Source organism: Myodes glareolus, chromosome 9 (assembly GCF_982192425.1).
Source record: "Myodes glareolus chromosome 9, mMyoGla1.1, whole genome shotgun sequence".
In the NCBI taxonomy this organism is placed as follows: domain Eukaryota; kingdom Metazoa; phylum Chordata; class Mammalia; order Rodentia; family Cricetidae; genus Myodes; species Myodes glareolus.
Genome location: NC_142034.1, coordinates 65,072,482 through 65,088,668, shown reverse-complemented (window position 1 = coordinate 65,088,668; position 16,187 = coordinate 65,072,482). Strand labels below are relative to the sequence as shown.

Here is a 16,187-nt window from a genome sequence, read left to right as displayed (position 1 = left end):
TGTTTTTTCTTTCTTGTTTACTTTCCCCATTATTTGAAACAAACATACTATAACTAAAATAATTTCTTTCATAGAAAGAAAAGAAAAGAAAAAAAGTCACGTTTGTCTAATTCCAGTGATGGTGGATATAGCAGCATTGGAAATAAAATTACAGCCCCAAATGCAAAGTTCCAGGCAGAAGACAGTCACCACGGTGCTGCTTCTGCTTCTCTTCCGTGCTCTTGGGGCACACTCCTATCAGGCCACATCCCCTCCCCTGCCTGGAGGTGGGGACAATTCACAGTGGCAGGGATTCGATTCAGGAAGTTCTTGTGGCAGATGGCCTGCAGTGTCTCACTTCCAGGCCAGACAGACGCAAGAGAAGCTTGGGGACAGGCTAGTGGCCAACAGACCTGGTGACCATTGCCTCAATAGCAGTCTCTGGGGATCAGTCCTGAACATGGGGTGCTCCAGGAGACACCTCGTCTCTGCAGTCCTAATGCCCCTGAAGTTCATACAACTCAAAGTGAAGTCAACATCTCTGAGCACCTTTGGGGCCTGGGTATCACTGACCAGATGAGCCGGGAAGGTTTCCTGGGAAGAGATCTGAGTGTAGGGTATCAGGGCAGAGACAGGCTATGATGGGAAGACGCCAGGCCTCCAGAACCTTCTTAGCAGCGCCCATCCCCGAAATACTCTCTCTACTCAGTGCTTGTCCACTTGAACTCTGGGAAACCGCAAATCTTCCTCTGGAGAGATCTGTTAAGGAGGGTAGGAACGCCCAGGCACAAGGGGTGCCTAGAAAGGGGTTCCCAGGTATGGAGATGGGATCTGGCATCACCCCTGAGTTCTCCATGGCTCATTCTGCCATTCTCATGGCTAGGCATAGATGAAGCAGGTGGATCCACACACAGGGACTGAAAAGGAGCCATGTGGTAGCTGAATTGCCAGCTCAGAGCCTAGGATTATTTGGGAACTCCTCCTTCCCTGGAGTTCTGCCCCATGAGTCCTCAGTGAAGCATAGCCTCACCCCAACGGAATGGGGTCTCCTTTCTTTCTTTGCGCTCAGAAGTTCCACCCACTCAAGGTGAAGTCCCGCCCCAACTGGATCCCCAAGCCCAGTAGGGCCCACCCTGAAGCACCCTCTCAATCTATTTAGAGCAGCAGCCTCTGGGAGGAGGGACCCAAATCCTCTCCGCCCATCCACGAACCCCACCTAATTGAGGGAGTTGCTCGCTTGTCCCGGTTTGAGCCATTGGGGTAGGACCGTCGTCCCAGATTGGAATTCCATCCCTAGGTAGAGCCCCTCCCAGGCAGGAGCTCTCTGTTAAAAAGGAACCCAGACCCCAAATAGGAGCCCCAGCTAAAGGTAGAAACCGGATCCGTAGGAAGGAGCCGTTCACAGGTAGGAGCCCTATCCTCAAGTAGGAACTAGATCCTCAGGTATGAGACCCCTCCAAGTAGGAACCCCGCCCCCAGGTAGGAACCCTGCCCCTAAGTATGAGCCCTGCTCCCTCCATTAGGAACCCTCCTACTTGCAGGTGTGCACGTCATAGACGCGTGTGCACTCCTGGCAGCTGACGTAGCAGCACCAGTGGAAAACACAGTGGCACTTCTCCCTCCGTCGCTCAGTGCGTGCGTTGTGTCCGCGCCCGCAGCACAGCAGGTCACATCCGTCTATGCCGTGCGAGCTCACGTTGCAGGTGCGGTCGCGCGTCCCGAAGGAGCCGGTTTCTGGGTTCGGCTCACAGAAGTTGGGGGAGGCCTCATAGTAGACCAGGTCGCGCTCTGTGGGCACCTTGAAGTACGTGTATCGCGGTCTCAGGGTCTCCACCCAGCCACGAGACTCGCGGTGCTTCTCCACCACCATCTCCGAGGCGCTGTCGTATTTGTCTTTGAGGAAATCCCCGACGGTGCGGAAGTCCGGCTGCGACCACCAGCAGGTCTTCACTTCGCAGCTGCCGGATAGTCCGTGGCATTTGCACTTGAGGTGCATGTGACTGGCGATGGCCTGAGGAGACAAGCACAAAATCTGTGTCTGCCTGGTGTAGCTCTACCAGGGGGTCTGCTTGCAGCCCACCGACTCCAGAAAGCCCCCGAGTCTCCTCTTTGTGGGCATTGCCTTTTCTATGGTGGCCTGGGTCTTCCCTGCAAGATCCAACGCCTCAGGGGCCCGGGAGCTTCCTTCTCCGTGTAGGCCCAGCTAATTCTCTTTCCAGGGGTGTTTAGGATAGAGTGCAGAAAGCTTCAAGTGGTCAGTGTGGGGGTGCTGGATGGAAGATGTGGAGAGCTGCCTAGAGCAGATGCTATGGCCTTGGTGTGAAGACTAGGAGTATGAAGTCGGGGTGCTTAGAGTGGTCCCTATATTCACAGGGACCTGGATGAACAGAAGCCTTCCGTATAGACAATGGAGACCTTACTGGCTGTTCTGGAACTCACTTTGTAGATCAAGCAGACCTTGAACTCACTGAGATCTGCCTGCCTCTGCCTCCCGAGTGCTAGGATTAAAAGTGTGTGCCACCACCGTTCGGCTCCACCTTGCTCCTTCCTGAGTGGAAGAAGTAGAGGTGCTTCAAGAAGGGAATTCCACCTCCCTTTCTTTAGGGAATGGGGTGGAGACAAGGGGGACATACAACCAACAGAACAGTCTCTAGTGGCCCTGTCCATTGTCCTCAGATTCCAAGCCCTCCCTACCACACACAGGGACTACTACTCCCTGTTTCTTTACTCCGGACTTCTAGCCTTCCCTCCCAGCCCTCGAACATCTGCTCTGGACACCTTCTTGCATCTTTCCTTTTACATTCCAAGAAACACTGTCTGTGCAAAACACACATAGTTTAAGGCTCAGTGAAAGAAAAGCATGCAGAATGTTGCATCCATAGTCAACATCCACTGCACTATTGAAAGAGCAAGCTGGCCATGGGGGTAGCCACTGCTTAGATCTTGTTGTGGTCCAGGTTCTCATGCTGGATGGATGCTTGGGCCCAAGTGTGGTGAGGCTAAGACTTGAAGAGGTCACTGGAAGGGAAGTGTATACCCTTGAGAGCCTAGAGCACAAAGTGACCACCACAGCAGACAAAGAGCTGCTTCAAACGATGGGTGGGAGATTTTGAATGTTCAAACAGAAAAAAAAAATTTCTTTTTCATTTTGAGACAGGTTCTCACAATGTGGTGCTGGCTGGTCTGGAACTCAGTACATAACCCAGGCTAGCCTTGAACTTGTGGCAATTCTGCCTGTGCCTCCAAGTGCTGGGATTGCAGATATGCGCCACCATGCCTGCCGAAATACTTTTTCAGGTGATAGGAATGCTTCCTACCCTCATCTGGTCATGATTTTTATATTCACATATTGAAAGGTCTCATTGTACCCTGTAAGTATGATCAATTGCAATGGCAGTTAGAATATTTTAATTTTGTTTTTATTTTTTCGAGACAGGGTTTCTTTTCTCTCCTTTATTTCTTTTTTTGTTTGTTTGTTTTTGTTTTGTTTTGTTTTGTTTTTGAGACAGGGTTTCTCTGTGTATCTTTGGAGTCTGTTCTGGAACTCGATTTGTAGACCAGGGTGGTCTCAAACTCCCAGATCTATCTGCCCCTGCCTCCAGAGTGCTGGGATTAAAGGCATGCACCACCACCAGTTAAAGTATTTTTTTCTTTTTTTTCCCAGTTAAAATACTTTAAGCGGAGACAGGAAACTGAGGCACAGACCATCTCCATGTATCCCTTGGCCCCTACCTTCCCTAGAGTGACAGTTCACCTGTCAGACCCCAGGAATCAAGAGTCTAGGGTCTGGAAAGTTCTCTCAAGCTCCATCATTCCCCTGTTTATTCTGTACGCACTCTTGATGGAAGGAAGGAAGGAGAGAGGGTTGTGATAGAAGAGGAAGACCTGCCCACCATGATGGCACATGACTGTAGGTGAATGCTAAGGCTGGAGGATGGAGAGTTGGAGGCCAGTCTGAGCTACACTGTAAGACTCTTTCAAAAGACTCGCAAGTGCATTTTAACTGGGCATTCTTTCAGTATACCTACCTGAGAGCTAACCTACCCAAGCAGCTCGGGCTGTGGTTTGCAAGGATTTGTATTGGAAAGCTTCGGCTTAAGGCTTCAATCACTCTGGGTTCAGACCTGCTTGCACCTCATCTAACTCTCAGCTGCTTCTTCACCTTCTTATGGAACTGGCCCACGGGCATGATAGAAAAACCCCATGCCTGGCTTGTCCGGCTTATCTAATACCACATCCTTCTCTTCCGCAGCCAGGCTTTCTGAGAGAGGCTCTTCCCGTTTCTCCTTCCTCAGTCTTCTCTTTTTTGTTTTACTTGGTCAATGAGCTCAACAGCAGCGGAGACCTGCTGGTGAAAGCAGGGATCCTGGCCGAAGCTCGTCTGCGTGGCATAATTCCTGACCATGCAAGGCAGTGCCTTGAAGTATGCAGGGCTGTCATCGCACTTGCTGCTTCTTGATTTTTGGATGGAAGGTGTTGTCTGTTGCTCTCTTAGCGTGAAGTGTTGAAATTTACCACTCTCACCTCTCCCTGCAGAGCCAAATCTTCCCTCTTTCCGCCCTAAAAACCGTAGGATGATCTCTCCCTTCAATACTCACTGCCAAGGGCACTGGCTGCGTAAGCAGGCTAAGGTGACACTTCCTTTCCCACACAGCACTCTGTTATGTGATTAACACACCCACCATGGGTCAGCCCTGTATTTTCTCACCGCCAAACATTCCCTTGTGATGTTCAAGCATCAGGACTGGAGATAAAACTCAGAGGGGAAAGCACTTGTCTAGCATGCTGGGCATGCAGCCTGGGTTTGATCCCTAGCGTCTCATAATTTGAATGTGGTGGTATAGGTCCATAGTCCCAGCACGTAAGAAGGGGACGCGGGAGTTTGGAAGATGGTCATTCTTTGCTATGTAAAGAATTCAAGCTCATCTTGAACTGATATCGAAAAGCAAACAAAAAGGGCCGGTGAGGTAGCTCAGTCTGGCAAGGTCTGGCCACTGAGCCAGTTGACCCATGTTCATCACAGAACATGGCTCCCTGCATGAGAAAACCGACTCCTGAAAGCTGTGCCCTAACTTCTACACACACATGCTGTGGAACATGCATCTACACACACACACACACACACACACACACACACACTCACACACACATTGGAACATGCATCTACACAAATACACACTGGAACATGCATCTACACACATACACACTGTGTGACATGCATCTACCACACACACACACACACACACACACACACATACTGTGGAACATGCCTCTAACACACACACACACATACACAATGTAATAAAAACATTAAAACAAAAAGATATTTTACTTATTTCATCTTTAAGACATCTTTCTGCCGTCTAGTCAACTTTGTGAAATGGGACTGTCTGAAGACAAATCTTTTCTACTGTGCCTCCTTTCATAGTGCAGCTGGGAATGAAATTCTTGATTTAAGATCGCTTTGTCGCTCAGAATCCTGAAAGTGTTGTTCTATTCCCTTCTAGCTTCCAGTGACTTTTGGATGCCCCATCTTTTGCAGGAACAACAAGTATTCTCTTTGAAGATTGGAGGGTTGCTCTAGGTTACAGGCTCTGAATTTCGTAACATACCTTGGGGAAGGGGGCTTCTCCCACCCCTCCTTTTTTTTTGTTTTTTGAGCAGGGTAACAGGTGTCTTGTAGCTGGAGTTCCAGCCAGTTATGAGCCACCCTGTGTAGGTGCAAGAACCAAATGCTAATCCCCTAAAATGGTGGTTCTTAACCTTCCTGATGCTATGACCCTTTAATACAGTTCCTCGTGTTGTGGTGACCCCCAACCATAAAACTATTTTCATTGCTACTTCATAACTGTAATTTTGCTACTGCTATGAATTGTAATGTAAATATCTGGTATGCAATTGGCCTTAGGTGAGCCCTGTGAAAGGGTCACTCCACCCAAAGGAGTTGCAAACCTCTAGTTGAGAACAACTGCTCTAAAAAGTGCATCCAGGGCTTGTGAGCCTTGAGCTCACTTTACCCTTTTATCCCCATCCTTGAGCAAGGCCTGTGTGAGCTAAAACCTACATTCTAGGGAAGCTTCCTGCCTGTGTCTTTGCTAGCTTCCTCTTCATGTCCTCCCTTGTCTCTCATGAACATAATCCCCAAAACGTTTGATGAAATGTTTGTTCTTATAATACTTTTACATTATTATTATTATTATTACACTTTTGGTTTTCAAGAAAGTATTTCTCAGTATAACAGTCATAGCTGTCTTGGAACTCGCTTTGTAGATCAGGTTGGCCTTAAACTGACACAGACCCACCTGTCTCTGCCTCCCAAGTGCTGGGATTAAAAGGTGTGCGCCACTACCACCCAGCAGTTTTTTTTTAAAGCACTGAAGGCCACAGGCATTGTACTACATACCTTAAACCCCAGCACCCCAGAGCAGAAGCAAGCAAATCTCTGAGTTCAAGACCAGCCTGGTCTACAAAGTGAGTTTCAGCCGGGCGGTGGTGGCGCATGCCTTTAAGCCCAACACCCGGGAGGCAGAGGCAGGTGGATCTCTGTGAGTTCGAGGCCAGCCTGGTCTACAAAATCTAGTTCCAGGACAGGCTCCAAAGCTACAGAGAAACCATGTCTCAAAAAATTAAAAAAAAATGAGTTTCAGGACCCCCAGGACTACATAGAGAGACTCTGTCTAGAAAACAACCCCCCACCATTTATTCATTTATTATGTGCATATATAAATGCACACATGCACACCACAGGGTGTGGGAGTCAGAGGACATTTTCAGGAGGAGTTTGTTCTTCCTTCTACTTGATGGGTTGTGGAGATCAAACTCAGGCTGTCAGCCTTGGAGGCAAGTGTGTTTATCTGCCACACCATCTTGTAAGCGCCATAGTTTTAATTTCTAAGAGCTCTTCTTTCTCACTCCTCTTTAAAACTGACACATTGCTCCAATGTCACAGGACAGGGTTTGATCTCTCTGGAGATACCAATGGTTTTTGTGAAGTTTTCATTTTTTTTTTAACCCCTTATAGTGCCCACTTATGCAAATTCTGTTCGTTTTTACTTATTTATTTTATTTTATTTTATTTTTTGGTTTTTCAAGGCAAGGTTTCTCTGTAGCTTTTGAGGCTGTCCTGGAACGAGCTCTTGTAGATCAGGCTGGCCTCGAACTCACAGAGATCTGCCTGCCTCTGCCTCCCAAGTGCTGGGATTAAAGGTGTGCGGCATCATCCGGCCTCTGTCCTTTTTTAAATAAAAAAGAAGTTGTGGTTTTGTTTTCTGGGTTTTTTGTTGTTGTTACTGTTTTTTTTTTTTTTTTTGAGACAAGGTCTCACTATATAACCCAACCTGGCCTCAAACTCACAGTATAGCCCAGGCTTAAATGACCCTCTGGCCTCAACCATCCACGTGCTGGGACTGCTGGCCTAAATCATCACATCTAGTTAAACTCTTGGTTGTTTGTTTTACTGTGTGCTTTCTGAAAATTCTGTGTGTGTGTGTGTGTGTGTGTGTGTGTGGTTTTTTTTTGTGGTTTTCGGGGTGGGGAGAGGGAGTGGCGGCAGAGTCTCTATATGTAGTTTCCCACTGGCTTGGAACTCTCTAAGTAGTTCAGGCTGGCCTCAAACACACAGAGACCCACTCGCCTCTGCCTGCTAAGATTAAAGACCTGCACCACAGCTACCCCCATCACCTCCCGCTGCTTTCTGGAAATTCTTGCAGGTAGGAGGCAATTATCACCTTCAATACTCACTATAAAGTGACCCAGCTGCCATGCTTTAGGAACCCCCTCCCCACCATTCATTCTGAGAGAGCTGGGTTGCCCAGAGGAGAATATCCTATCCTTTGTCTGAAGGATAAGTGGATTGAGCTAGTGTTGAGTTTTAGGCAGAGATGGAAGGTCTGAGAGTCTGAGGTTCCTGATGTACAGAAGCAAATGTCACTGTGACAGCTTGTCCTCAGGCAAGCGTGGTGTCTCCAAATGTCTGCTATAGTGAAGGACAGGGGGTGCCTGGTGACAGGAGCTGGGCAGAGGAGCCATCAGTTAATGAAATGCTTGCTTGCTTGCTTGCTTGCTTTTGGAGACAGTATCTCATGTACAAGGCTGACCTCTGCTGAGTGTTGGGATTACAGGCCTGCCCCACCATACACACTTCAAAAAGCCTATGAAATACACTTTCAAGAAACATCTCTGTTTTCACTTCCATAGTCAGCTCCGCTTCTCAAGATGCCTGACGACAGACATCCCTGGGCGGTGCAAGGTCCCACTCCAGCTCCTGACTCATTCCTTGGCTCTGCTATACCACTGAGCACTTCCTGCCTATCTACCCTCGTTCTCTGGGATGGGAAGCTGGACTCTGGGTGTGAGGGACACTAAGCAGCTTTGAGGATGAGCTGCTGCAGTGAAATTTGTCTATGTAGGTAAGTTCAGACCTTCACTTTCCCCTGAAATCTCAACATCAGCTCCTGAAGGCCAGGGATACCCAGAGGAAGGTAAATAAAAGGCTATACCCAGGTATAGCCAAGAGGAAGGGACCTTCAAAATGCTCTGTCATCATGGTTTCCTGTTCTGTTCCACATTCTCATATTCTCATACTCTTTCTCCCTCCCACCATCTCAATAGCATGTATCATCTCTGCACTATAATTCTTTGTATCAGTTCAATCTATATCTACTATATCTATCCATCCATTCATGTGCTTCTCCCCTCTGTTTTCCCTTTCATGTCTTGTCCTTTTATGTGTGCAGAACCCTTGGACACTGCATGCTCTATGGCAGCCTCCCTCCATTTGTTTCCTTCTCAAGGACCCTAACTCCACAGGTGAGCTTGGGAACATACCAGACACTTGAGGTACAGTCGAGTAGTGTCACAATGTCCCTTGACAGAAGGAAAGCAGACCTGCAGCCTGGTCACCAAGAGCAGTCCCTCCTCCACCCTGTTCTGCCCCTCTTCATTGGGCACCCCAATGAAAAAGCAGCTCTTGCTTTGGAATCCCGGAGTTCTGCGTACATACCTGGCGCCCAGCCTCGTTGTTGTGGCGGTTCATGGCAGAGCGGGCATCTGGCCGGTTCTCCCTGGCATCGGCAAACTCCCGAGACACCATTCCACCAAACTCAATGTCCTCACTACAGCCGCCCCACTTCCAGCCCTCGCCTGGGGAGCCCTGGAGGCGGCTACTGCACCCACAGATGGCTGCTGAGCCCTCTGCGCGTGTCACCGCGAAGGCCACTCCAGCAGAGGCAATGGCATGGACAAAGGCTGACTCCCGGGTGGCTGCAAAGGAAGGAGATGGCAGTTAAGGAAGCCGGTGAGGAGGGCTGCATTCCAAAGGCAGGAATCCAAGAATCAGGACTGAGAACTCAGCACACACAGGATCTTACCATTGTGCTCCTAGGAGTCTTCTCTGAAGAATATTGGCCCTAATCCCATTTCCCAAGTGTTTTCCCTAAGTGCATTTGTATGTGTGTGTGTGTGTGTGTGTGTGTGTGTGTGCACGCGCGCATGCACACATGTTTTGTTAAGACAGGGTCTCACTGTAGAGCAATGGCTGGCCTGGGATGCTCTATGTAGACCAGACTGGCCTCAAACTCCAGAGATCTGCCTGCCTCTGCCTTCTAATTGTTGGGATTAAATGCATCATCATCAGGCCCAGTCCTAAGTTTTTTTCCCCAGTAGTTTCAGGTCTTACACTGAGTTGGTGTTTGTGTGTAGAAGACAGGAGTCTGGTTTCATTCTTCTATGTGTGGCTATTGATATCCAGTTTCCTAGCACCATTTATCAGAGGCTGTATGCTCTTTATACATGTTGCTGAGAAACAATGTGTGTAAATATGTGGATTTATTCCTTGAGGCGCTGCTATTGTGATCCATTGGCTCGTGTCTGCTCTATACCAGTGCTGTATGGCTTTGGTTATCACAGCTCTGCAATGAGACATTTTTAGTCATAAATAAGAATGAGATTTTGCTACTTGCACCAAAACTGACAAACCCAGAGAATGTTACATTAAGTGAATGAGCCAGGCACAGAAAGACAAGTGTAGAACCTAAAAGCATCATTTCATAGCAGGAAGTAGAATGGGTTAGCTAACAGAGACCCAGGATGGCAAGACAAGGTAGAGAGAGGCTAATCACTGGGTTTAAATTTCAGTTAAAGAGGAGGAAAAGGTTCTGGTAAGCTACTGAAGAGTAGTATGAGGAGAGTAGAAAACATTGTATTTTTTAAAAATTGCTTGAGTTGGGCGGTAGTGGCGCATGCCTTTAACCCCAGCACTTGGGAGGCAGAGGCAAGAGGATCTAAGAGAGTTTAAGGTCAGCCTAGTCTCCAAAGCAAGTTCCAGAATAGCCAGGACTGTTACACAGAGAAACCTTGTGTCAAAAAAGAAAAAAAAAAAAGCAATGCTTAAAAGGGCTTATGAACATTTTCAGTGAACGCGCTAAGAACTCCGACTGAATCATTTTTAATATAATCCTATACTGAAATATCACACAGCACCTTAAAATAAGTACAATTGTGTAATAGAAATAAATATGGGCTGGTAGAGTGCTTGCCTAGCATGCAGGGAGCCCTAGGTCCTTATCCTTAGTCTCACATAAGCTGGGCATAGTCATGCACTCTAATTCCAGCATCGGGGAGCGGGGAAGCAGGAGGATCAAAAATGCAAGGTCAGAGAGGCTAGCTTAGGCTACATGAGACTGCCTCGAAAATTAGATAAATGAAATATAATAATGTGCTACAGTGGGAAGAGAACCAGGTTGGCGTGCCAAAGGAGCCTGGGACCAAGACCCAGCCCTGCCTGTAATGAGATGGTGAAGACACGCAGGCCTATAATGGAATCCCAACGACTCCGGAGGTAGTGACCGACAAGCGACACTCAGGTTCATCCTTAGCTGCACACAGTTCAAGGCTAACCTGGGCTACAGGATACCCCGTCGCAGAACAAGATAAATCAGATCTTTAACACTATAAATAAACAAAATAAACAAAGGTAATAAAAGATTTTGAAACCTGCACTTAGAAGAGAGGCAGGAGGATTGCTCTGAGTTCAAGGCCAATCAGAACAGCTCTTCTGGGTTGTCAAGTTGACTATTGGAATTAACTAAAACTGAAGCTGCTGGGTACACCTGGGAGGGACTTTGGCTTATTTTGTTTTTCAAGTTAGGGTTCCTCTTTGTAGCCCTGTAGCCCTGGCTACCTGCCGTGGAATCAACTCAGAGATCTACCTGCATCTGCTTCCTGAGTGCTGGGATAAAAGCCATACATCACCACTGCCTGGCTTTTTTTTTCCTTTTAAAGATAGGGCCTCTCTTCCTACATAGCCCTAGCTACCCTGGAATGCATTGTGTAGACCAAGTTGTCCTAGAACACACAGAGATCCATCTGCCTCTGCCTCCTGAATGCTGGGATTAACTGTGTGCCACCACCACCTGGGATTTTTCTTTATTGTATCATTGAAGGTCAGAAAACACACCCAAATCTGGACTACACCTTCTGGTAGCAGCCTACATAAAGAACATGAAAGAAGGAAGCTTACTCTTTTGCCTGCTTGCCCTTCCTCTCGTTGGTAAGTTCATTCCTTCACTGGTATTAGAGCCTACTTCTCTGGTATTCCAGCATATACTGAAGACCGTTGAGACATCCAGCCTTATGAACCAGACAACTATTGGGTTCTTGGACTTTCTGTTGGAAGATAGTCATTGTACCAGCCAGACCACAGCCTATCAGCCACTACTAAATCCCATTCTAAAATACAGAGAGATCATTCTACCGCTTTGTTTTCTAGTGAATCCTTGGGTAACACACCAGAGTTCCAGAAGGACCCAGTCTAAAGCTCAGTACCACGTATCACGGCGCAAGGCAAATCAATAAGGAGCTATCTCATGCATACCCAGGAACAGCCGATAGCGAGAATTAGGAAGGCGCAGCGAAGGAAATGCAGCCTTGTGCAGGGGGCGGGTGGAAGGAACATCCATTAGGTGAGGGTCAGTTTGGTGATACAGGACTCACACTTATCAGAGGCTTCAGTTACCTGTAGCTTGTCGCAATTTGAAAGCATTGCATGAAACATTTGGGGGCCTAGAGAGAGAGCTAGCGGAAGGCTGCTTGTCTGTCTGAGTGGGGCACTAATTTCCATCCAGAGCACCACAGACACAAGAGATACACAAGGAAAATTCCAGAAATAATTGACTTTTTAAATTGCATATTTTGTTTTTTCAAGATAGGGTTTCTCTGTAGCTTTGGAGCGTGTCCTGGAACTCACTCTATAGACCAGGCTGGCCTTCAACTCACAGAGATCCGCCTGTCTTAAATTGCTTATTGTTGTGAACCATGTGGTGAAGTCTCATATTGTCCTGTGCTGTTCCTTCCTGAGACATACCTAACCCCTTGTGCAGAGTATCCATGTTACATGTATATAACTCACACTGTAGTCTCTCAGGGTGTCTGGGGATCAGATAGATAGTCACCAGTTCCAACATCACAATGCTCGTGACTAAGCCATTCTTGTTTTACCCAATGGTGGCTCTGAAATCAAGAGCGGTAAAACTGGCAATCTAGATATGCCCAAGAAAAACCAAGGAGTAAAAGAGAGTTCCCAATTTAGTAAAAGGAAAAAGAGACCACATGCGGAAGCTATAAAGACTGGCAAGAACTAATGTACCGGTGAAACTCAGAAGGTGGAGAAGGTGAGAAGAAACATTAGTTTTATCACCAAGCTACAAAAACAGGTAGACCGACAGCCCATAAAGAAAACTTATCAGTGAGAGAGACCATGTAATTCACCACAGATATGCTATAACTGTTCTGTTTGGATCGGCCATTAAAGCTTACTGTGTCTAACATAACATGAAGCTTTGCCACAGAACCTGTGTATACAGAAAAGACAACCTCCTAGACTTCAGCATCATCCCTGACTGCAGGTCTAGACCAAGGGCCTCAGAGTGAGTGGGCAAAGCACAAGGGTGGATCTTGAAATGATCAATTAGATCATATTGACTAAAAAAGACAGAAAACAACAAAAAAAAAATCAGAGGTGAATAGTATTCCACTTTTTACATATGCACAAAAATTTCATTATCCTTTCATCTGTTGATAGGCAACTACGTTAATTACAATTATTTGCTATAGATTAAGCAGCAACAAACATTTGGCGTGCAAATATCCTTATGGCTGTGTTTGAAATTGTCTGGATATAGGTCCGTCAGGTCACATGGTAGTTCTACTTTTGAGAATCCTGAAACTGATTTCTATGTAATAATGACTGTATTAACTCGCACCTCCCCCAGCGGTGAACAGGAGCTCCTTACGGGAGAAGGTGCCCTCTCCTCTACTTGATACACCAGATAAGGAGGGCCTGCTGCATGATGAACCTGGTGTTCTGAGCAGGAAGGACGTGCCTCTGACAGGTTGACTAGCAGAGATTTTACAAACCTCTCTAGAAACCATTCCAGACTGAAAGCCCCACAGGCCTGTAGGGGGAGCTATACACAGGCTCTCTTGGGCTGGGGACCCTCTAGTAGGAGTGGGGTGGTGTCACTGAGCTCCTGCTTAGAAGTTCCCAATCACCTCTTGGGATTATGAGACTTTACAGAGAGTTGTGGTCTTCGCAATGCCTCCTCCACACATAAAGAGCTGTCCCTCTGGGCAACAAGCAGGCAACTACTACTTCCCATGCTTCCATAAGTCATAGGTAAGAAGTTAAACTCATGGGACTCTGTGTGTTTCAAAGGCAGGGACAGAGGAACTATGAACAACTACACACATTCAGATTTGCCCACACATTAAGCATACATCCACACACAGAGAACAAAGAATGCACATTCGCTTTCATATGAAGAACACATTGTGAGCTATGGTTACCTCTAGCTGGCTGGCAAAGACCTCATGGAGCTGATGGCCCTCCCTATGGATAAGCACTTCTCCCTGGATGGCCTTCTGGAGACTCCAGCCACTCTGTCCCCAACTGGGGTACTGCCAGAGCCTAGACAGCTACGGTTACCATCTAGGAGCCCAGCCTCTTCCCACTACTTCCCACTTCTTGGCTGGCCAGAAACAGTCACTCTGGACACCAGAAGATGAGCACAGGGTCCATCTCCGACCAGCACCACAGAGAAGTTCCTCGTTGGATTGAAGCCACCCCGCCTTCAGTTGCCTCCGCTGCCAGGCACACAGCTGCCCAGCTCTGAGCCCAGCACCAGTGCCATACATGGCCCTCCTAAAGTTATGTGAAGCTTACTTGCTGCTGGCCTTGCTTTCGTCTTCTCAGCCACTCACTGGCCTCTTGCCATAGTCAGCCTTGTTCTTCCCTGGGCTCAGGCTGCCCCTGTTCCTCTCTGCAGCATGGCAGCCCGACTAACCTGGGCACTGTCTAACCAACGTGTGGCCTCTGGCTCCCTGGAACGCCAGCTGTTGCTATTCCTCAGCAGTTCAGTCTGCTGGATTAATTTCCAGCTCAGACCATCTCCAAGGGCGGGGACTGTATCTTGTCCACTGTGTATTTCCATTCCAGAACACAGGTTATTGCTTAGCTGTCAGTGACATCAAGAAGGGCAGAAGTTCTGGGCTGAAAGGGCAGTAAGTCTACGCTGGGGAGGCAGCCCCTACCTGAGACCCTACCACATTGTGTGCTCTTGAATGGAACCAGAGCCACAACAGACACTTCACTCGTTCCCAGTTTTTTGGGTTTTTTGGGGGTGGGTTGGGGTGGTGTGGGGGTGGTGTGGAATGTGTGGTTTTCAAGGCAGGGTTTCTCTGTGCAACAGCTCTGGCTGTCCTGGAACTCGCTTTGCAGACCAGTCTGGCCTCAAACTCATAGAGATCCACCTGCCTCTGAGTGTTGGGATTAAAGGTGTGCATGCCCCGCCCCCGCATTCTTGAAAAGCCCTCCGTCCTGTTTTCCGTTCCTAATACAAATGTCCAGTCCAGGGACAGCCTGGAGCTGAGGCACTGTGTGTAAACACCAGCCTCACTAAACACACCCACTAACCCTTCTGCCCTCCGCTCAGCATGGCTCTATCCTTATTTTTTCTATTTGTTTTTTTAGGCAGGGGCTCATTTGCCTGCAGCTTCCCTAGGATGACCCTGAACTCCACCAGGTGCTGGAATTACACCTGTGGGCGACCACACCTGTTTTAAGTAGTGCTGGGGATGGAACCTGTGGATTTATCTACGCCAGGCAAAGACTACACCAACTGAGCTGCATCTCCAGCCCCTATTTTATCTTTGGAGGAGTCAAAGGGCACCAGACTCCAGGTGCTTCTAAGGCTTTCGTCTCCTCTGTCGTCTTTCTGCAGAGAGTCTGGGGCAGAGCCCTTGAAGTACCTTTCTCCTGGGTGCAGTCAGAACCCTGCTTCTCTGTCTACACCCTCACATTCCAAGTCTGAAGGCAGCCCTGGGTTACCTTATCCAGCCCAAGTGTCACCCAGATGCCCCTCCCCCTCCCTTCTTGGTTCTAAAAGATAAGGGGACCAGCACTCTGGGCCTTGCCCTTGCCCTGCCCAAAACAAGGGCTTTAGGCTCCCAGCTTATCAGGACCCAAGCAAACAGCCTGGAACTGGTAGACACTTGAGGGGAAGGGCGCTCAGGAGATGGAGAGAGCAACTCAGAGTTTAGACTTGCAGAGGACAGCAGCTCATTCTTGCTCAGCTCAGTCACCAGTCAGCTGGAAAGTGTTCCCTTTGTCATCCAACCTCAATTTCCTCTGGCATCAAATGAGGAGGTGGGGCTCCTGATCAAGCCAGGGCAGGGTAGGCTCTGGAGCTGACTTTCAATTGGCTGGGGAAGAAATAAAGACCAGAAGCCTCTACAGATAGGTCCAGAAACTCCATTGGAGAGGCCAGGAGAGGAACTGCAGGCTGCAAAGACCACAGGCCAGATGAACATGAATGGTACATTATGGCAAAAGAAGGTCGAATGCAAACTGCAGCCACAGAGTTTTAAGCAGTTCCTCCCCAAGATGCTGATCAGTGATGAGGGGGAACTATTTGACTCTATTAGGAGAAATCTAGCACACAACTTTGTTTTATTTTTGCTTTGATAGAGGTTTTCATAGCCCAGGCTGGCCTGGAACTTGTGCTCCTCCTGCCTCCCTCTTGTGCATCTGGGTTGCAGAAATGTATCGCCACACCCATCTGGTCGACACCACCTCAAGCAAGGGATGGAGTTCACATTCCTAGCAGGGACTAGTTACAATCTGCCTCCTGAGAAGGACTGACTTGTCTTCAAGA

General features: G+C 48.0%; 1 protein-coding gene across 1 annotated transcript in view; it reads right to left on the bottom strand.

The window, feature by feature from the left end:
- Wnt3a (Wnt family member 3A) overlaps window positions 1–16,187 on the bottom strand; it is a 49,158-nt gene continuing 32,971 nt past the window's right edge. The window contains exons 3-4 of the mRNA XM_087910579.1: window positions 8,981–9,240; window positions 1–1,990 (exon numbers count right to left, since the gene is read on the bottom strand). Of these exons, the coding sequence (XP_087766705.1) occupies window positions 1,511–1,990; window positions 8,981–9,240 (740 nt within the window). The 3' untranslated portion in view covers window positions 1–1,510. The remainder of the gene's footprint in view (window positions 1,991–8,980; window positions 9,241–16,187) is intronic.